This window comes from Gordionus sp. m RMFG-2023, chromosome 4, assembly GCF_954871325.1.
Source record: "Gordionus sp. m RMFG-2023 chromosome 4, tfGorSpeb1-WG-v2, whole genome shotgun sequence".
NCBI lineage: Eukaryota > Metazoa > Nematomorpha > Gordioida > Chordodea > Parachordodidae > Gordionus > Gordionus sp. m RMFG-2023.
Genome location: NC_088778.1, coordinates 25,447,240 through 25,470,907, shown reverse-complemented (window position 1 = coordinate 25,470,907; position 23,668 = coordinate 25,447,240). Strand labels below are relative to the sequence as shown.

At 25.5% G+C, this 23,668-nt stretch overlaps 1 protein-coding gene across 1 annotated transcript in view; it reads right to left on the bottom strand.

Moving 5' to 3' along the window:
- Positions 1-14,921, bottom strand: part of LOC135927949 (carbonic anhydrase 1-like) — a 32,853-nt gene extending 17,932 nt beyond the window's left edge. Inside the window, exon 1 of the mRNA XM_065464232.1 lies at positions 14,783-14,921. Coding sequence (XP_065320304.1) covers positions 14,783-14,816 — 34 coding nt within the window. The 5' untranslated portion in view covers positions 14,817-14,921. The remainder of the gene's footprint in view (positions 1-14,782) is intronic.
- Positions 14,922-23,668: the final 8,747 nt, after the last annotated feature.

The window sequence follows — 23,668 nt, the reverse complement described above, 5'->3', positions numbered from 1 at the left end:
TTCTTTCTTTCTTTCTTTCTTTCTTTCTTTCTTTCTTTCTTTCTTTCTTTCTTTCTTTCTTTCTTTCTTTCTTTCTTTCTTTCTCATATATAAATGATTATTTATATCGGGGCTACAAGAAACTAGCCACACATATTTCAATATCTTTGTTTAAAAGGGGGAGTGGAGAGAAAAAAAGAAGGTAAAGATTTTTTTTATGAATGTGATAGGGCTTGTAAGACACTAGATTGCATTCTTTTTTTTATAAATTTATAAGATCAGTTTTCATTCAGTTTATAAATAATTTTAAGTTGAGTTTTATTTTCTTCTAAATTGATTTCTCTTGTATATATTTTGTAATATTTTATAAGATTTTCTCAGTGATGGGATATTAATTTTGATCTGAATATGCTTGGTTTAATGGTTTTATATCGGCGAAATCAATATATTACCCATTAAGATATAATATAATAATAAATATAATTAGATCATCATTAAAAAGTAAAAGACAATATTTAAGATTTTTTTTTAAATTTTATTAGTGGTGGTCAATTAACAATTTTAACTAATATATAAATATCAGAGACATACAATTTGAACAGCCTGACCCGCTTTTTTTCAAAAAAATTTTTTTAGTCCGGCCCGGGTTTTATATTTTTAAGGCCGGATTATAAAATTTCCGACCGGGCCTGATTTTTTAAAAATTACATTTATTTTAATCTTTATAGCTTACGGCCATTTAAAATTTATAGTCCGGCCAGGTTTAAAATTTTTTAGGCCCGACCCGGGTATATTTGAAAAAATTAAAATGGGCCTCAGTACGTGTACTCTGGCTGGGCCTCAGATCTCTGATAAATATTAAGACTTATGCTAATGTTGTTAAATCACCTAACGTAGACAAGTGCCATTAGAACTTAGACAGGCTTTTGGCCTAAAATTAAATCTTGAGTCTCAATTTAAAAATTAAGACGAATATTTTATTTTAAAATGAAAATATTGGTAATAGAGAAGAAAAAATGCATTTGGAAATTTCACTCTCACGAGAACAATTATAATATTTAAAAAATGGCTTTAAATAATTTTATTTTGTAAGCATTAATGCAATTCTGCAAGACAGAGATAAATGTATACAATTAAAGTATTGTTTACAATTATTATTATGACTATATTTTATTTCTATTGAATATATATTATAAGCAATAATTAACCAGCTATTTAAATCAGATTGACTTTTATAAAACTAGATCTCAGCGAAGGAAGGAAGCTTATACTTATTTCCTGTTTGATGAAATATTTTGACAAAGAAAAATTCTTTTTAAAAACAACACACATACAGATCGTTTTCTAATATAGATTTTAAAAAATTGGATGAATATATATCTAATAAAAATTCTTTTGACAATGAACTAAGCTTTTTTCTAAAGATACCTTATATAAAGTTTCAACAAATTCCCCAAATTAAAATTTTTATTTATTCAATATAAAACAATCCTCCCATCCTCTGCGCTATTTGAACGTGAATTTAGCACGTCGAAATTATACACTCTTGTTTATCTGATCAAAATTTTAAAAAAAAGAATAAAAAATTATTACAAAAATATCTTATCTTATAATATTATTATATTTATAAATTATATATAAAAAAATGTTAATAAAAAGTTCCTAATTTTATTTATGTTATATATATAAGGGGAGGGGGGGGGGGGTTATATATAATTTAAGTAACGAATAACCAGTTACTTTTTAATAGCCAATAACGCGCGTTATTTTTTCTTCTAAGTAACGGTAACGCGTTCCTTTTTCAGACGTAACGAGTTATGAGTAACGCTTGAAGTATCGTTTACAACCTAGTATTTAGTATTTATTTGAATATATTTTAAATACTAAAAAATAATGTTTTTTTTACTGCAATTTCACGATTTTCAAACGAATGCAATTTTTTTTAAAAATTTTTCATTATTAATAGAATTTATAAAATGTAAATTAACCTTAATTATTAAATTGCGACAAGTTACGCGAAAAAAAAATTAACAAATCCTATTTTATTTTTTAATGAGTATTTTACTGACGCGAAAATACAATTTTTTTCTTTTAAGATGAGGAAAGATAAATTAATTGAAGGTAATGAGTATCTTTATTAAGTTATTATTATAAGATATTATTGCAGGGATTCTGTGACATCGCCAAAATACTATAAATGTAATTTGGCAATTATGGATGGAAACTACAAAATATCAAAAACTATTCTTTTTTATGGTAGTCTGGATGGAACTAGTCTTTTTAGGGACTTTTGGTATGAATCGGTCTTTGTGTTTTGGTAAGGGACAAAGATTGGACGGTTAAGGTTAAAATTAGGATAAGATTATGTTAAAAATTTGATACAGTAGACATTAATTTGTATTTCAATTCAATCACTCATAATACTGGATTTTAAAAACTAAATTTAGCAGTTGTAAAAAAAATAATTAAAAATGTGAATGCTTTTTTTTTTATTCAGTTGAGATTGATTCATTTTATATAATTTGATAATTATTTAAATAAAAAACTGGCTAGAAATTTTATAATTAACTGGAAATTTTTTTTCACGCTTAATATTTTATAAATGAACTGGTCAACACTATTTTTCAGATAACTAAAATACTTACCAAAATTTTTATAAGTACTGTCAAAAACATTTTTTACAAATATTTTATTGCATTTTATTGAACAAATTGTATAATCGTCTCTAAATAACCAAAAAATATATAATTGATTTAATTATATCAAAAAAATATATATTACATAAAGCGGTAGTTAATATAATTTGTAAATTGAATCGCATTTAAATTATTGTTTATTCAAGCTTAGGTAATTTAAGTTTTCATATTAAGTTATTATAAGATGTAAAAAAATACGACAATGTATATATAGAAATATTTTAAGAATTCGAATATAAAATTAAATAAAATAATAAAAGTGCTATAATTTACATAAAATATTGGTTCCTTCTTAATAAAGGGAAGGTTACCCTAAAATAGAAATTACATAAAAAAATAGCGAATAAAATTTGGTGTTCCTATCAGGGTTGGCAGATATTCTTCACTTGAAAACGTGAGTTTTTCTTATATAATAATTAATGGGGGATTTCGCCCCATACCCCCCAATTTGCGGGCCTTCGGCCCGCTTTTGCCCTGCCTTCGACCGGGGTAATTGATGTAGCATACTCATCTAAGTTAATGTGTTATATATAATATAACAAGATTTTAAAGACAATGAAAATTCTTTATTGATTTACTAATAACAATTATGATATATAATTTTCTCATGTTTATAAGTATAGCATAATATTATTTTTTTATTTTATGGATGATTTTAAGAGGCAATAAAGATTTCCCATCGGCACTGTGGAGATAGGCTAAAAACTCTTTGCATGAATAGTTATATTTTGTTTAACCATAAGTTCAGCTTCCAATGATGACGTTCTATTCGCCAAGCAGTAGTCATTAGACTGAATATTCTCTCTGATGAAGCATTTGAATGCGGAATAGAAAATATAAAATTGCATATTTTCTCTATCAATGGTGAGTTTTTATTAGAAAGAAATCCATCCATTTTTCTTGGGTAATCATGTGATAGTTTTTTGATAATTTTTCTTCATAATAGGAATAAAATTGTGATTATTCCTCAAAGAGAATTTCTGTATCTATGTTTGGTATTTTATAATTACTAATAATTTTTTGTAATTGTTCAAATTCTGGACATTATTTTAATGTCATAGGGCTAAGATATTATATTATCTATAATATCTTAACGTTTTTCTACATATTCTATAATATTTTTTATAAATATCTTTGATTCATTTTTGAAATTTATTGCCTTTTCTACATCATTATTATGTTGTAAAATATTTTTAGAAATGCTCCCATTAAAATTTTGTTGAATTTTTAAATTTAATGAATTCTTTAGTTTTAGGATAAGATCATGATATATTGCTAATACATCTTCAGATTGCAATTGTAATTTTTGTTATTGACTAAAGTGTCAACGTTAAGGACAACACCTAAATATGCCTCTACAAAATTATCTCCAAAAATTATTTCAAAAATTGGTGGGGTTTCTGATAATGATAAAAAATATTCTTTAAGGGGTTGAAAATACTTAAGCATCCGCTTAATCGCTGGGATTAATGTAAGCCAGCGTGTTGGAGGCGAAGTGATTCTGACCATTCAAATTGCACCTATCTACCAATTCTTTTAAATTGTAACTCTTTTTGTCGAGTTGCTAAATTCATTATAGCATTTAATTACTATACTCTCAATATCATATTTAAGAAAAATTAAGGCCTTTTTAAACGAATTGTGAAGAATGTGGCATATACAACCCATTGGTATAATATTATTACTATGGCCTTTCAATTCTGTCCAATTACTTAAAAGCGGTAATTATATATTGAATTTGTATAAATTAGTGCTGTAAGCGTTACTTCAAAAAGATACGTGTTACTCATAGCGCGTCACGTCTGAAAAAATTATTCGTTACCTTGTGAAAAAAGAAATGCACTACCTATTCAAAAAAGTAACGAGGTTACTCGTTACGTTACTTAAAAAAATTAAATATTGTATTAAAAAAAAAATTCCTCTATATGTGATATAATTAAGGAAAAATAATAAATAATAAGATATATTTCTAATAATTATTTTGTATATATAATTTATAAATAAAATAATAAAAAAATTATAAATTACAAGATAAGATATATTTGTTATAAAAACTTAAAATTTTGATCAGATAAACAAGAATGCTTAGTGACAAACACAGCTTTCGCTGTGACACCGTTCAACTATCGCAGAGGATGGGTGTTTTATATTATATTGGATAAGTAACAATTTTAATTTGGGGAATCATTAATTAAGAATAATCTTCAATTTGGAAAAAGCTTAGTTCATCGTCAAACGTATCTTCATTATAGGTTTTAGCTTCCTTCCTTCCCTGATAGTTTTACGAGGGCCAATCTGATTTAAATAGGATGAATTATTGCTGATAATATATATTCAATAGAAATAAAAAAATTATCAGAATATAAATTGTGAACAATACTTCAACTGTATACCTTTTATCTTTGTCTTGCAGAATTGCATTAATAAGTAGATTACAAAATGAAATTAATTAAAGCCATTTTTTAAATATTAAAATTGTTATAGTAGAAGTGAAATTTCCCAAATGCATTTATTCTTCTCTCTTTAAAATCGAAAGAGCTGTAAGAACATGTTCCATAACAATTAAATATGGCATATATAACCAGGGATCCAAACCGAACCGTTAAACCGCTAAAAACAGGTATTTTTTATCGAACCTGAACCGAACATAAACCGCTAAAAAAAAGTCTAGCCGAACCTGAACCGAACCGATAAAATGCCTCTGAACCGGTTCGAGACTCATGATTTTATGCTTATAAAATAATATGTAAGTTATTATTATTATAATTGAAAAAATTTTAATTATATTCTAATTATTTTAAAGATTATTATGAATCACGTTTGATTGATAAGTGTCGGTAAAATTTTTGTAAACTTTAGTAAATTGTCATTTAACAACATTTTCCAAAATTAAATCCAAAATATTATTATAAATCACATATCAAATCTGATATCATATTGGCAGTGCATGCTACCAGAGTTAGTGTGGACTATGGAAAGATGTTTTTCAACAATTAAATTTATAAGCTATTTTTTTATAGATGTAATTTGAGTGGGACGAATTTTGAAAATATATTCATCGTGTGGCTTAATAAAAAAAATTTAAGTAAAAAAAGTAAAATATTGTTCATATTAAAATTAATCATTGATATTTATTTTTATTTTTATTTTTATATTTATAAATTAAATTTTATTTTATAATGTGCAATTAAAATAAAAGGTAAGTTTTATACATGTATTTTTTTAAATTAATGATAAAATAAAAAAATATTTTCCCTATACATAATTCGAATGTAGGTTTGAATACAAAAGTGTTCAAACCGGTTTTTAGAGGTTCGAACCGAACCGATATTATGATTTTTTACGAACCGAACCTAAACCTTGAACCGTTATTTTTATCCGAACCTGAACCCGAACCGAACAGATATTCGTTTCAGTTTGGATCCCTGTATATAACCATATAATATCATCTATGAACGACTTATTAGAAAATCCTTGTATTTGGATTTATCATAAGATTCGTCTAATTTGTGGCCATTCTCCTTAATAAGACTATATTAATTTCACATAGAAAGAGTTTTATTTGTTATAACCAGTTTAATCAGATATCCATTTTTTCCTTAAAAATGGCTGCACAGTTTGGAGGATGCTCATGTTTATTCCACAATTGAAGTTAAAATATTTGATTTGGAATACAATTTACACTTTTAAAATATAAACTTTGTACCCTTAGTTTTCTTCATTGGTGTAAAAAATGTTACATATTAAAGTCTAGGCAGGCTTTACTCATCTTCATCTGAAGAAATTATACAATTGACATAATATTATTTATGGAATAAATTATAATTGTTGTTATTGTTAAACCAAATTACAAAGCCGAAGGATATTCAAATCTACTCAAGAAAAAAGAATTAAATTTCGAATGCAAATGATTTAAAGAAAGAGGAATAAAAAAGAATGATTATTCAAATTAAAGAAAGTTCAAGATTTTTTTCAGTTTGTTTGTAAAACATTATGTAAATGAATTATAGAAAAGTATATATATATTCGAGGATATTTGTATAAAGGGAGATCATGATTTTACGAACTTAATTATAATTTTTAATGTTAATTTTTGATTATTTTAATTTTTTTTAATTTAGTTATATTTTTAACTTATTATTTAATAAAGATTTAGTATCATTTTAGTTCTAACTTTTCTGATTTGACGAATATTATAGAAAAATATATATAATCGAGGATATTAGTCTGATTTAGTATCAGTTTAGTTCTAACGAGGATATTAGTCTGATTTAGTATCATGTTATTTTAACCTTTCTTATTTGACAACGATTTTAATCTCTCAATCCTTTCAAAACTCTTAAAATGTTACAATGATGTTGGAGAGTGGAGGCGACAGGGCAATTTCAACAATTCAGTCTAATTAACTCTCCCACTAGCCTCAGCAATATAAATATCAATACCATATTGGTACAGAGGTGCCTTACAGCGATTGATCCAGGCTTTAGAAGATCAAAAGTCAGTCTAATTAACTCTGAAAAGAGATTCTAAATAAAGGGGGAAGGGGATGTATGAGATGACTATCGACACTAAGACAAAGAATGAGAGCAATAAAACAATGGTATCAATATTAATGGTCGTGTTTCGGAGAATTAGTCGTTTAGCTAAAAAGAATGCGTCACAAGAGATCGTTATACGTACAAGTGATCGATGTAGCTAAAAGAAATTCGTTATAAATTTTTATTAAAGATATATGGTTGACTGTAAGTTGATAATATTTAGCAAAATATCAGGTTGTTGATTAACCAAAAAATCTTCATAAAGAGAAACGGCTTTTCGTCATTTGAAAATTTATGCCGCAATCGAGCTCAATTAGAGATCGGATTTTTATTTTGGATCAAAAGATACAAGAAATCATTATCGTATAAGAGATCTTAAGGCAAAGTGGATATATTGACAAGAAGACCAGGATGCTATCGTTAATCGTTGACAAATTATAACCAATTATGTGTTGTTATTGTTAAACCAAATTACAAAGCCGAAGGATATTCAAATCTACTCAAGAAAAAAGAATTAAATTTCGAATGCAAATGATTTAAAGAAAGAGGAATAAAAAAGAATGATTATTCAAATTAAAGAAAGTTCAAGATTTTTTTTAGTTTGTTTGTAAAACATTATGTAAATGAATTATAGAAAAGTATATATATATTCGAGGATATTTGTATAAAGGGAGATCATGATTTTACGAACTTAATTATAATTTTTAATGTTAATTTTTATTTTTAATTTAGTTGATTATATTTTTAACTTATTATTTAATAAAGATTTAGTATCATTTTAGTTCTAACTTTTCTGATTTGACGAATATTATAGAAAAATATATATAATCGAGGATATTAGTCTGATGTATCAGTTTAGTTCTAACGAGGATATTAGTCTGATTTAGTATCATGTTATTTTAACCTTTCTTATTTGACAACGATTTTAATCTCTCAATCCTTTCAAAACTCTTAAAATGTTACAATAATATTAATAAGAAAATAAATTTCCAATTGATTAAATATTAATTAGATTAACAATCTAGACTAAAAATTTAACAAAGAAAATTAAAAATAAAAATGAAGGAATTTGGGTAGATGTGAATTGAAAACTGGGCTTAAATTATCTATAAGATTTAAAAAATAAATAAAAAAGTAATTTTATAATACAATAAAATATGTTTTTCCATATTTTTTAAGATAAATTTGAAGTACGTCTTGCTACCGTTACTCAAAAATAAGGAAATGCGTTATCGTTTCTCGTTACCTTTAGAAGATCAAAAAAGGTATTAGTAACGACGTTATTTTCATGTTACTTTACACCGCTACTAAATATAAATGCAAAAAAGAACTTAAATTTAGTAATTTAAATAAGTATTCGCGTTAATGCTCAACCTTGCCAATAGTTCATATACATGATAATAATTATCTTATTAGACTGCTTGTTTCGTGCATAAGATCCCGTTCTTTGGTAAATATTTACTTACCGGGAATAGATGCTCTTTAGGACTATATTATAGGTTTTTTTATAATAAAGCTTTAAGTTTAATCGGGGAAATAATAAAAATTCCCCTGAAAAAGAAAAATAACATTTTGCAGATAGAGGAACATATAAGAGCAACCGCTAAAATCGATCAATGCAAAAAAATGAACAATTGTATATTGTTAAAATTATAGAAAAATATATGCGGATAGATTCTACAGTAGGTGATAGGTCTCCGATATTTAGGTGCCATTGACAGAAAAATAGCGTGTAGCTTAATCAATTTATTTTTAAATATGATAGGAATTAAGAAACTACATACTATACTTTTTTTGCAGGCAGAAGCCAATAACCTATATTTTATTAAAACCATTCAAGACTTAGGGTAGAGGAGTATTCGGGACTAATAAATTAATTTAAAATTGGACTTATAAAAATAAATAAGCCCATTCTTGATTGCACTCACATGTTTTCGAATATAGCCTAATGTGTTAATAGGTATGGTGGAACAAATTTATCAATTTTCATATGATCCCGTTGTAAAAATTTACAAACGTCATCCGATAATCCTGATTTAATATCATAGAGTTATTTAGTGTATAATTGACCAAACTTTTGGATGAATATATAAACATGATTAAGAACAAGTTTTTATTTGTTTTTTTATTACATGTTAAAACTCACACCGATATTCATATTAATAGTATACAAATAAAATTGTTATTTAATTGAGAATTAGTATCTCGGATATAAAAATCTAAACTTATGGATTTAAACTTATGGGCGATAGAATCGAGTTCAAGTCCAATGGACAAAAAAATTTCAAGCCAAGTTTTTTTTTGCTGAATCGAATTTACGCTTAGAGTCCCCTTCAGTAAAATCAAACTGATAATTAGACTGCTAATATTTAAGCAAAAATTTTAAAAAAATTTTAAAATTTTTTTGATTCAGATTATTCAATGGATAAATTGGAATTACTGATTTATCAAGAAAGTTTACCAATATAGTTTAAATATATTTTTTTTAATATATAAAAATTCAAATTAGGACAGTTATTTACAATTTTTGGTATAAAATTTATTATTAATTTTGTATTTTCGCTTTGATTTCTGCTTAATTTCCTTAGAGAAATCTCAATTAAAGAAATCATATTTTTAAGATATTTTATAGAAATTTTAAATATACACAGGGCGGAGAGAGAGGTGGAGGTAATATCCTGATTCTCACTCAATATATAATAGTTCCAAAATAGAAAAAAAAATATCACTTATTTTTATATATAATTAATTATTTATAAATAATGACTAAGGTTCCATTTCTATAATACTCATTTTGCCTATATACTTAGTTTGGTATAATTATTTAGTTTGGTATAATTATTTATATTACATAATATATATAAGTTTTTTTTTAAAAAATAAATATTAAATCTGTGTCTATTCGAAATATTTTTTGATTTCATTAATATTTATATAATCGTTTAAAATCTCTTTTATATTTCAAAAAAAAAAAGTCAAAAATGTGACCTATAAACTCTTTTTTATGAAATGGTCCATATCTATACTACAGTAAACTTCTCTCCTAAAACATTGAGCGGAGTCTTATTTATGCAGTTAATTATTTCGTGATAATTGCGTACATACGATAAGTTCTCGAATATAAAAAAAAATTAGTTAAATAGATATTGCGAACCCCTAACCTCTCTCTAAATGTTATCATCACGTACTATCAAAAACATTAATAATTGCAAGTGTCATAAATAATAATAAAGAACATTCGATTTAAAGCAAGTTAAGTAACCAATCCAACTCCTCGAGTCTAGTTTTTTTTTAGACAAAAATATTTTGTATATTTTTGCGCTTAAACATTAATTTTATGTGGATGAGTGTTAGTTACCCTGATTCACAGTTAATGCAAATTCGCAGGGAAGACTATAAAAATTAAATACTTTGCCGCGAATTAGAGCTAACTATAAACATAATGTTGTCTCTGGGTGAGCTCGGAATCTTAAGGAAAGATTTTTAATTGCACAAGCATTAGTTTTTACTCCCCAAAGGTAAATATTTTTTTGATATTAACTTCAATTTTTTTAAAATATATACTTAAGGTATTATCATCTTGTTGACTATATATTTTAATTGTATAGTATATACGCTTCTTTAATTCACGACCATGGAGATGGACACTAGTTATTTTGAACATATTTTTAAAAGTTTTTTTATTACCTTTATCTAAATCTACTTTTATAAATAAATTAGGCGATTATTCCTATTCATATTATGTATAAGAGCAATAGGTGTCACTTTTTGAACCAATTATAAGAATCTTAGAATTGTTCCTATGGTATTTTTAAAAAAAATAAAATATTCTACTAAACTAAACCGATGAGACAAAGGAGTTAAATGGCTGTAGAGGGGAGGGTATTTTATATAAAATCTTATATTTTAAAAAATGGGGAAAAAATGGTATTATTGTTGTTTTTATATTTCATAGTTATATATAAAATTAATATAAACATCTTTTATGTACTATGAAGGAAGGCATGCGCAATTTTAGTTTGGACATCTTTTATAGATATACTACGGCGTCGCGCTTGCTCAATTTTAATATGAAATTGTTAAAACTGGAGAAAAAAAGACAAAACAAAATTTTTTCTTTAACAATTTTTTCTTTAACAATTTTTTTAATATAATATGTCAAATTAATTGTGAATTTTTTTTTTAAAGAGGCTTGACAAATTTTTGTATCTCAAAATTTTTTAAGCCGTTTCTTTTGTAAATATCTGTAATGTTTTTTACCACCTAAATTCTACCCATATATTTTAAATCATGTATACATTATTTGTGCTGTAAACGTTACTTAAAAAAGTTAACCCATTACAGCCACTCATATTGTTTTATTATATTTAGTGTTGTTAAATGGCTTGATTTGGGCCGATTTTTAAAAAAGGCTAACTCAATATTTTAGCCAGAAGTATATTGCCTAAGCCTTGAGATCTCGCTAATAGATGTCCAAAACTTTGCTCCATCTATGAGAAAAATCTTCAGGCTTGCTTAATATTTTTTCTGGATAAAATATTGATTTAACCGTTTTAAAAAATCGGCTCAAATCGAGCCATTTAACAAAACTAATTATATTAACCGCTATACTACTTCCGGTGCTTTCAAAATAATTTTTAAACTAAAATTATTTATAGCATTTTAAAGGATTCAACAAGAAATGTAACGTACAATTTTAAATAATTTTCTTTTTAAAATACTATTATATTGAAATAAATAAATAAATTATTAGATTAAAATATTTTTTTTATCCCCATGGGTCTTTCCTATAATTATTTACTAGGGAAATTTACAAATCATTATATACCTTGAAAATGTAAGCGCCTCGAAACTAAGCCTATCAATAACCAATAAACTCTTTTTTTTGGAAATTTTTTTATTTATTATATACTAATGAAATTTTTTATGAATATTAAATTATACATGTGGTGATTCTAATAAAATATATAAAAGAATATAACTCAATAAAAATTTGTTCCAATAATTCATCGGGAACATTAAATATCCCATTTATCACAAACCTAGTGAAAAAAAGCGTATGTCATTTTTTGACAGATATGAAGAGAATTTCCAGATGTCAGTGGAAAAAATACTATATATGCCTAATAAATCCATCAAAGTAAAAAAGAAGTCCGTTATATCTGTCCACGTGAAAAAGACAGCAAAAAAACAGAATATATGAAAAATTTCATAATCATTATTTTGAATTAAACATTCCTTCGTCATAGTATAAAACCTTTTTCCTCAATTGTGAAAATTTATATATATATATTTTTTTTAAAAAAAGAGAGTTCCCCAGAGGGTCTTTTGGGTAAGAGAGGTTATAATTATTTTTAACGCGAATTCGTGGCGAATTATACAAATTGCTCTATTTTTGTATTCTCCGCCGTAAATTCGCGTTAACTGGGAACGCAGTGTAAGGGTTAAACAATAACACAAGTTACATTACGACTTCTATTTTATTTTAATTTGCCAAATAATCGTGAAATTAAAGAATATTTTTACCATCATTTTCGCCGTATCCCCAGGCTTTTAGCATTTTCATTGTCATCTTCTTATCCTACTCTTTTTTTTTGAAATTTATGAATCTTTTTATTTTTAGAATTTATGAGAATTTTTTTTGGGGATGAAAAATAAGGAAAAATTTTTTATTTTGGTTAAAAGGGAAGAAGTGATTTATTTATTTTTTTCTCTATAAAAAAAATATATTTTTGGATCAATTATAATACTAATCAGTTTATTACTTACCAATTTTATTATATTTTTTTTTTGGAGATGGTGCAGCGTGAGAATTTTTATTATATTATATACTCTCTTTGTCTAAATGATTATGGTTTGACTCTTTTCTTTAAAATAAATTGATAATTGGATTTGAGATCCAAATTATTTATATCTATTCACGAAATATTATATCGAGATTAATATACCGATAAAAGGTTCTTGCGCACAGATTATGAATTTTTATTTTTATTAATTTTTTATTATATATATCATTAAAAAAATCAATATATAATTTATAATAATTTGTAAAATTGTTGATAAATATTATTATTGTTAAAAAGTCCGATTCATAAATGGCAAACAGGTTTGGATCTCTATTTGTCAAATCTCGCGGTTTTGACTAAAATTTTAATCTGATCGTTTTTAAAAATCGACCCTAATCAGGCTTTTTAACAAAACCAATATAATTATAATACGTAACTAGCAGGTTCAGGCTAATCTTAAATTGATTCTGATCTACATTCAATTTTTTTTTCTGACATCTCTTTTCTCATATAAAAAAATGAATATATTATAGATTTTGGCAGTATTGTGTATGTGAATGAATAGAAAAGAATTTTTTTTTTAAATCGTAAATTAAAAACCTTTTATATCTTTTCCCTCTCTCCAATAAGATACCTCCATCTTCGAAAATATTTATCCCTACCTCCTAATCAAGAAAGAAAAGCCAAATTAAAATTAATTTTAAATCAGCAAAATAGAAAAAGCACTCATTAAAGAGCGATAGAAATAAAATTTATCCTCCTGAACCCAAACTTCCTACTTCTTAAGAAAGAAAGAAGGAGGAAAGATAGAAAGAGAGAAATTCCCATGCCTTAGAAACGAAGGGAAAATATTTCCTCTCTGTTTACCAAGATTCTGCGTCTAACTCTCTCATCCATGGTAGAAGTCGTTGTATTAAAAATATATTATACTACTTTTCAAATCCATACTAATTTTGACAAGGATCTCTATGGCCATTTTCTTAAAAAAATATATATATTCATCCTTTGACATGCGTTTAACATCGAGTTCGGGGAAATTAGCCTACCCCCTCTCCTACCAACTACCTTTTTATTTTTACTAAATTATACGTCTTCATAGATATATAAAAAAAATCAGAGATCTGCAAAACCAGCCTCAGTCAAGTAAGTAAAGTCATTACTCAAAAAATCAGGACGGGCTTCTCGAATCTCTTAATTTTGATTAATATTTTTTGAAATAACAATAAATAACAAAAATGAGCTTATTTCTTTTTCCTTTTATCTTAAGAACTACTTTACTAAATTAAATCTACAAATAAAATAAAATTTATTCCCTATGTAGAAAATTATAGGGCCATATTTCGCAAATTTTTAATAGGCGAGCTTGGACATTAAATTTTTGGCAAAGAAAATAAATTACAATATACTTTTTTTTTGGTTATATTTTAAGAAACTTTATTAAATAATACTTAAATCTATAAAAAAAATTCACAAAAAAAATAATTTTTTTAAAAATGATATGATCTAATTACTAATACACAAAATAGATATTAAAACGTAAATTTGACATTGGGAAAAATTTGATATAGATATGGACATTGAAAATATGACTGCCGGAAAATTCGTGTCCAAAAAAATTATCGGGCTTGAATGGTTTTACGACTCAACTCGACTTATATTAGTATAAAAATTGTCTTAAATGGAGCAAGCGGAGTCCATTATTGTCAGGTATGAGCAAAGCATTAATAATATTTAAAATAACTAAATTATTATATAACTATATATATATTTAAGAAAATATTACCATGATTTTCATCGTATCCCCAATCTTTAAGCATAAATTACGTTTTGTAAACTTTTCTTCAAATCAAATCATGGAAAATCAATTTTTTCCTTAAATATTGGCATATATAAAATTGGTTTTTTTTAATATTGGAAAATTAGAAAATATTTTATTATAATTTAAATTAAATGGATTATGAAAAACAAGTTAGTATAATATTTTGTTATTGCAGTAAAATCAAACACACAGGTCAAGAAATATTATATTTATATATAATTTTTTTTAAAAATATGTTTTAGTTTTTATTTCAAATAAAGAAATTTTAGAAAGATAAATATATATTAATAAGTATTATAATCCACATAAAATATATAATATTTATATGCATACATGGTAATACTCTTTAAAAATCAATATATATCATTTAGATTAGATATAAGTATAAATATATAAGTCGTTTTCAAAATATTTTATTTTTATTATTATAATAACAAATTATTAGATCCTATAGATAAAAAGAGGTTTTACAGATCAAAAATATGTAAAGCCTGGGAGATGACAAAGAGTATGAGACATTCTCTAAATTTATCATGCCTAAAATATTTTTTTATTTGCTCGAAATGTTTTTAAACATGCCTAACCTCCCAATGATTATTAAATTTAACATACTTGAGGAATAAGTGATAACGACGCCATTGTTACTTAGAGAATTTTACATGATATTGCAGTTAAGTATACTTAAGTCAATTTTTTGATTATCTCTACGAATACTACAAAAAATTTTTTTATAACAATCACCTTATAATTCGTGATATAATTGTGAATATATTTTAGAAATTTTACTCAAGCCTTCTTTTATTATAGTAAATTCCACGTTTCTGAAATATACTAATTTAAACATAACAAATTTTTTTTTAAAGTTTACATTTTATTATTATGGAAATGTGCTAACAACAATTACCTTGCGAAAACAAAATCTTTAAAGATGCTCAAACCTCGGCCCCAGCTTTAATATATATATGATAGAACGCGTCCATAAGACTCTATATCTTGAACTGTACTTGTTCCAAAATGTTCTACCGGGACGGGACGTGTCCTAAAGAAGTTAACCTTGGAATGCCTTAGAAATGCGCTAATCTAAGAAGGGACTGCTTGTGCCCCATGGTTGGGCGTTTATAATTAAAACAAACCTTTATGTTTTAAAATTTATTGGCAAATCAATCAATCAATCATAAAGTTCTATTCCAATTTACTTAGTATTCTATCAACAACAACAAAAAAACTCTAATTTATCGGCGTTATCATATTATATTATTACTAGTTGATAACCCGTCAAAAATGACGGGGAATATTATTTTTAATGAAGCAATATCTCTTAGTAGCACCTTAAATAGTATCATTATTTACCAGAGCTCCTGTTAGTCAGAATTGTCAGCGATCATATTAGGAGACCAACCAGGTTCACCATGAGGGAATAGTATAGGATAAACCATGGGGTCTAAATTTGGGCTCAATACATTAAGAATAATGAGATCGTTGTCATTAGATTTAGGATAGACTTTAATATCTCTTTTGAAAGGAGGCTCTCCATCTTCATTATTGAAAATCATAGCTACGTCATCCATAGATGGTAAATTATAACGGCGTCGATCGCTAGAACGATCTCCTTTAAAGATCATATTAATGGTTGGGAGTTTTGTATTAGAAGTAGTTGCTAATTCTAATGCAGATTGATGGACTTCACCTAATGTCTTAAAACTAAGAGCATAGGGGTTAATTTGTCGTATTAACTGATCTAATTGCTTCATAATATCTTTATTACATTTACTATTTGCTGGATGGTGTATACGCTTATCTATAGCCTGTGTCGTATCTAACACGTATAACTGGGCATAAGTAGGCAAAGCATTAGAAGGTGGGTATAAATTAGATGTGCGGTGATATATTTGACCGTGCACTTTGAAACAATAAAGGCCACTACCTGTAAGATCCGAAATTTTTGCGCCCATCGATGCAAAAGCTACTGCTGAATTATAAGAACGTATGTTCTTCATAAAATTATTATGTAACTTATCTTGAGGGTTTGATATAAGATTTTTTAAATAAGGAGGATATGGTATTTGGGTAAGGATAACCTTCCCTTTATGACAGCACTGTGTGAATTTACCGTCGGTCGGTCTCTCAGCTATGAAATTCATGGAAAAACAAAATTGACATATGATATTCATAGGCCCGCAAGTATGTTCAGTTATTAAGTGAATATCTTTAGTATTAAAATGTGTTAAATTACTTCTATTTTTAAGAATAGATGTATAGGTGGTGGGGAAAATCTGTTTAAGCTTTAGACGAAAACGGGCAGCACATGCCCGCATCCTAGCAGTTTTAGTTGATATATCAATAGGAAAAGGTTTATTTAAATTAATACTTTGAGGTGTAGGTACTAAAGCTACTATAGGTTTGGGTTTCTTGGATTTTATATGACTTCGCACTTTACGACCACTTTCCTTAAAATAAAAATATTTTATCTAAATTATTGGAAAATAAAACTTCTTTTGTTATGTTTAATCTTTTTCTATTTCCCAAAATAGAAGTGTAAGAGGTAGGGAAGATTTGTTTAATTTTTTGATGAAAACGGCTTATGCATGCGCTAATCATAGCAGTTTTAATTGATAAATCAATTGGGAGATATAAATTTGAATTAGGATTATGAGTTGTAGTTAATGAAACTAATTTAGGATTATTATATTTGGATTTTATGTGATTCCGTAATTTGCGGATACTTTCCTTTAATTGTTTGGGAGATTGTCTATTTTCCATAGTATTCTATTTATTAACGTTACATAGAATAAAAATTAAATATTATTTTCAAATAACTGGTAACACAAAAAAATTCCTAAATCTAGAAATGAACGTTTTCGTATCTTGGTAATGTTATTTTTTTTCTATCAACTTTCCTATCATCTTAACGTTAATTTTTTCACTTTCCTATCTCCTAATGTTAAAATATCTTTTTTCTATCACCTTTCCTATCAATCATCTTAATGTTAAATAAATTGAGAGCTATTATTATCTCGTTAATGTAAAAAAATTTTTATGGCAACACTGGGATTCGAACTCGCAACCTATCGTTCGGAAGACAAACTTTTTTCCATTAAGCCCCCCCCCCTTCAATATTATATTTTGATATATTTGTATATATATGAAACTTTTTTTTATAAAATTAACTTAATTTAATTAGAATGACGGGTTGATGGGCAATTATTAAGTTAGGTGTATATGATACTAAATATGCTTTATTAATATATTTTATAAAAATATTAAAATTTAGGAGAAAAAGAGGTAAAATTGTTACAATGTAACACGTGAACATTAAGGGTATAAGAAATATCAAAATTTAAATTGTGATAGAAATCATATTGGCTAAAATTTAAAATAGAGATCCTTGAAAATTTAATTTTAAATATGGGATATAGATATTGGTCTGAAAATTTTTTTTTACAAACATAGCCAGGCCTGATCAAAAAACCAAGTCCCATGCAACTTTCATTTTTTTTATTTTGATTTAATAACAATGTCTTAAATTTAATTTTAATATTCCATTTATTTCTATTGTGGGTAATTACTAATTAGTTATGTGTATATGATAAGAAATATGCTTTATTAATATATTTTATAAAAATATTAAAATTTAAGAGAAAAAGAGGTAAAATTGTTGCAATGTAACCGCGAGCATTATGGGTATTAGAAATATCTAGGTAAAATTTAAAATAGAGATTCTTGAAAATTTTTTAATTTTAAATATGGGATATAGACATTGGCCTGATATTTTTTTTTGCAGACATAGCCAGGCCTGATCAAAAAACCAAGTCCAATGCAACTTTTATATAATTTTCATTTATTTTTTATTGTAATTTAATAACAATTTCTTAAATTTAATTTTATATTCCATTTATTTCTATTGTAATTTAATAACAATGTCTTAAATTAAATTTTATATTTAGATTTTAGAATAAAATTTAAAATTGTGATAGATATCATATTAAGTAAAATTTAAAATAGAGATAACATTGGCCGGGAAATTTTTTTTCGCAGACATGGCCAGGCCTTATCAAAAAACCAAGGCCTATGCGACTTTCATATTCTGATTGTATTTTTAAATGAATTATGGGGCTGGGCTTGGGAATTTTTTTATTATTAACTATGAGTCAGACATTGAACTAAACAAATTTTATTGCAGGCCTGGGCTCGGCCTGATCATAAGATCTAAATTTTAATAATTACTTTTATGAAATTTTAATCAAGAATGAAGGAAGCATGATAAAAATGGGTAGCTAATGTCATTTTAAGAGATTCCAATATTGTTTGGGGTGTATTGTGTTATTTTTGTTTGTCAAATAGCTAAATATAATTTAAAGAATAGTTATAAGATCTAAATTTTAATAATTACTTTTATGAAATTTTAATCAAGAATGAAGGAAGCATGATAAAAATGGGTAGCTAATGTCATTTTAAGAGATTCCAATATTGTTTGGGGTGTATTGTGAGATTTATTTTTGTTTGTCAAATAGCTAAATATAATTTAAAGAATAGTTATAAGATCTAAATTTTAATAATTACTTTTATAAAATTTTAATCAAGAATGAAGGAAGCATGATAAAAATGGGTAGCTAATGTCAGGGTGTATTGTGAAATTTATTTTTGTTTGTCAAATAGCTAAATATAATTTAAAGAATAGTTATAAGATCTAAATTTTAATAATTACTTTTATAAAATTTTAATCAAGAATGAAGGAAGCATGATAAAAATGGGTAGCTAATGTCAGGGTGTATTGTGAGATTTATTTTTGTTTGTCAAATAGCTAAATATAATTTAAAGAATAGTTATAAGATCTAAATTTTAATAATTTACTTTTATGAAATTTTAATCAAGAATGAAGGAAGCATGATAAAAATGGGTAGCTAATGTCAGGGTGTATTGTGAGATTTATTTTTGTTTGTCAAATAGCTAAATATAATATAAAGAATAGTTATAAGATCTAAATTTTAATAATTACTTTTATGAAATTTTAATCAATAATGAAGGAAGCATGATAAAAATGGGTAGCTAATGTCATTTCAAGAGATTCCAACGGTATAATTAATTGAATGACGGTAAAAATATATTGGTGAGAAATTCAAAAATTACGTCAAAATTATGCGCATGATCAAATTATATAAAGCTTCATATATATACACAAATATATCAAAATATAATATTGAAGGGGGGGCTCAATGGTAAGAACGTTTGCCTACCGAACGATAGGTCGCTAGTTCGAATCTCTGTTTTGCCATAAAAAAATTTTTAAAAAAAGTTTTAACATTAGCGAGATAATAATAGCCCTCGATTTATTTAACATTAAGATGATAGGAAAGTTGATGGAAAAAAAATATTTTAACATTATGAGATAGGAAAGTGAAAAAATTAACGTTATGAAGATAGGAAAGTTGATAGAAAAAAAATTAACATTACCAAGATACGAAAACGTTCATTTCTTGAATATGGCTATTATATATATAGATATTTTAATTATTCTTAAAATTATATTGTTAAAAAACCTGGGTTTTTAAAAACAGCTAACCCAATGTTTTAACCAAAATATATTACGCAAGTCTTGTGATTTTCTCATAGATGGCAGAAAGTTTAGAACACCTATTAACAAATTCTCGAGGCTTGCGGAATGTTATTTTGAAAAAAATCTTAATTAAAATTGGCTAAAGGAAAACAAAACTTCTTAAAATCATTTTAAATTAGGAATATATACTTATTATTAAGAAAATCGAAAAAGGCATAGAATATAATTAATCTTTATACGAATTTAATTATATAAAATGTTGCTTTAAATTCAAATTGGCCTTAAATAATATATTTATTTTTAGATAAAAAGGTATATAAAGAAAATGATATTTAAACCTTAAATTAAGATTTAAGAAAAAAAAAATAATATGACAAAAAGGTAGAAATTTATGGCTGATTTATCTGAATATATTATTTAATATTGTTAGTTTTTGGATCGCATTGATAAAAATAAAATAGGATGATTCAAAATCGATTTATTTCAATTTTAAAAAAAATCTAACATTAACAATAATTTTTATAATTCAGAGCGTGAACATTTTATTAAAAAACAAAGATCAATTATGCAAATTTATAGATCTTATAATGCTTATCTATTAATAAACTTGATGCTTCATCACTGCGATATTTAGATTTAATAGTGTATCGATATCAAAATACAATTTTTAATAGTGCATCGATATCGAAATACATTTTTGGGCAGAGTATCGGAAGATGGAGGTCCAGCTTTGTTTTTTTCATTTTATTGGTGTGAATGTGTTAAAAAAATAGTTGTTAAACCAATGTGAGCAGAGTTTGGAATGGAACCTAAACCTAGAACTCTCATTTAATATTTACAGGTACTAGAATCCATTTGAAAATTTCCAGGAACCCCTTCAGAAATGGGTTCTAACAAAAGTTCGGGTAATTTATATAATTTTGTAGGAGTCATCTTTAACCGCATCAAATTTAGGAACTGGAACCAAAACCTTTTTAAAAAATTATCAGAACACAAACTAGAATTTTTTTTTCTACCAGGTTCTAAACTCTGAATCTGAGTAAACAATTTGGTAGCCATTATTTTTTTCGAAATAATTTTAATAACCACCACCCCCTCCTTTTATTGGTCTGCCACGGTTTTTTATTATTATATTTTTCTTCCAACATTATGGAAGTTCAAAAAAATACTTTATGGAGGGAGTCTAGGTCATAACGAAGGTTTTCCCATATTCCCACGAAATACCCCGCCACAAATATGTATTATTATAAATAAGAATAACAAATATGGTATAATTGCAAAATGACAATTCATTCTAAATAAAAATATCTTCAGGGTTTCCTAACTTTATCTCCTACCCACCATGATCGGTAGAACTGAATTTTAAAAGTATATTTTTTAAAACTTGAAAACTGTTCAAATTTTAAGAAAAGTTACAATGGAGAATATTTTAAAAAGATGATTTATATAAAAAAAAAATTGATAAGGACAGTTAAATTTGAGTCTTTATTGAGCTCTTTATGTAACTTAATATTTTACCTCAATTTAAAATTTCCATAAAATTTAAACGAAAATGAAATTTAGTTGTAAGATTGTGCTGATATATTAATTACTAAAATTTAAATTGTTATATAATTTAGTAGATTAATAATCGAAATATTGACTGAATATTAAATTTACAAAAAATAAATTTAAGTGCAAAAACTGTTAGAGCGGTAATACACTTTCACAAAATCTTCTTTATTTTTAAATATAAATTTGGGGTTTAAAAAAAATCAAATATTACATAAAAATAATATGTGTTAAGAGAATATATATGCCAATTCATTTATTAGATTTCCTTTTATTTTTATAAATTTTTTTAATAATAATAAATTATTTTTATTAAAATGAATATGTAAGTTTATCATGGTCAAATATTTTTGAAAGTGGTTAAAATGGATTAATTAACTAATATCTATTTATTTTTTTGATAATCGTTAAAAGCACAACGTTAAAAAAAAATTCTATTAGTATATATTTTCTAGTAGTAAATTATATTTATTTATAAATGTTAGCGGCTATATGTTTTTTCCGATGGATTATTTTTTTAATTTTAAGTCATTTTTTGAGCGCGTGTTTTTAAATTTAAAAATCTGATTTTACCGAAAATGTATTCCAGCACGTTCAGAATACCTATCTTATGAATTGTAGATAATTTTACCGTTAAATTTTGAGTCATTTATAATTTATATGAAAAATCTATGGAAAAACTAAAATAAAAGTTCATAATATAATTATCTGAAATTTTTAGGGTAGGTATTCTAAACATAATTAAATACATTTCGAAAATCACATTTTTAAATTTAAAAAAAGAGCTCAAAATATGAATTAAAGTTGAAAAAATAACACTTGGTCATAATAACGATATCTGGATTCTGGAATATTTATAATTACGCATAAATTTAGAATCTAACGGAAATAAATCCTATTTCTGAACTGATGGGGGAAAAGTAAATATATTTATTACTTAAAATTTTATTTGAACATTTATATGTAAATTTTAGTGATATATAATTTTCCAAGTTCTTAGTACCCTTAAATTTATTTAGTTTTTCTTTATTGTTTCAGGATACAAAATCTTTTTATGTAATTAGTTAATATTTTATAATAATCCTAAAATTAATGATAAGAGGTGTGAGTAGTTAATAGAAATATGAGACATGAGAATCCCATCATGATATTTGGCAACCGTCTCTCTTAAATAAGATAAAATTACACATAAATTTTACTTTATTTTTACCACTAGCACATAATTTAGAAAAAATAATATAGTTAATTTAATAACAATTTCCTTTAATTTAGTTCTTGCCAAATTTTCATTTAAGGCAGTGAAAATTTATTATATTCCAAAAACATGATATTATATTTATTTTTTTAAATTAGAATATCTTAAGTTTCAGAAATTTATTAAGACTGGTGACTATTTATAAAATAAATGTCTCAAAAGGAACTTTGTTTAGTACTCAGCAGTCCGGTCCCATTAGGCCCCCTCTTTTTTCTAAAATGGAACAGGACTGCTGGACCGTTCGGATGAAACCATACCGTGCGACCGTCTGTCCAGTCAGGTTTGGTCCCATTTAAAATAAGTTCCTTTGTTATATAATAAGTGTTTTATTCTGCTTTAAATTTATTAAAAATGAACTGTGTTAAATTACCACTTCAATTATATCATCAAATAATTTTTAATACCAAATTTATTGAATATAATATGAATCATTTTGCGTATTTAATGAGTTTTTGATATATAATATGTGATAAATATTTGATTTAAAGTT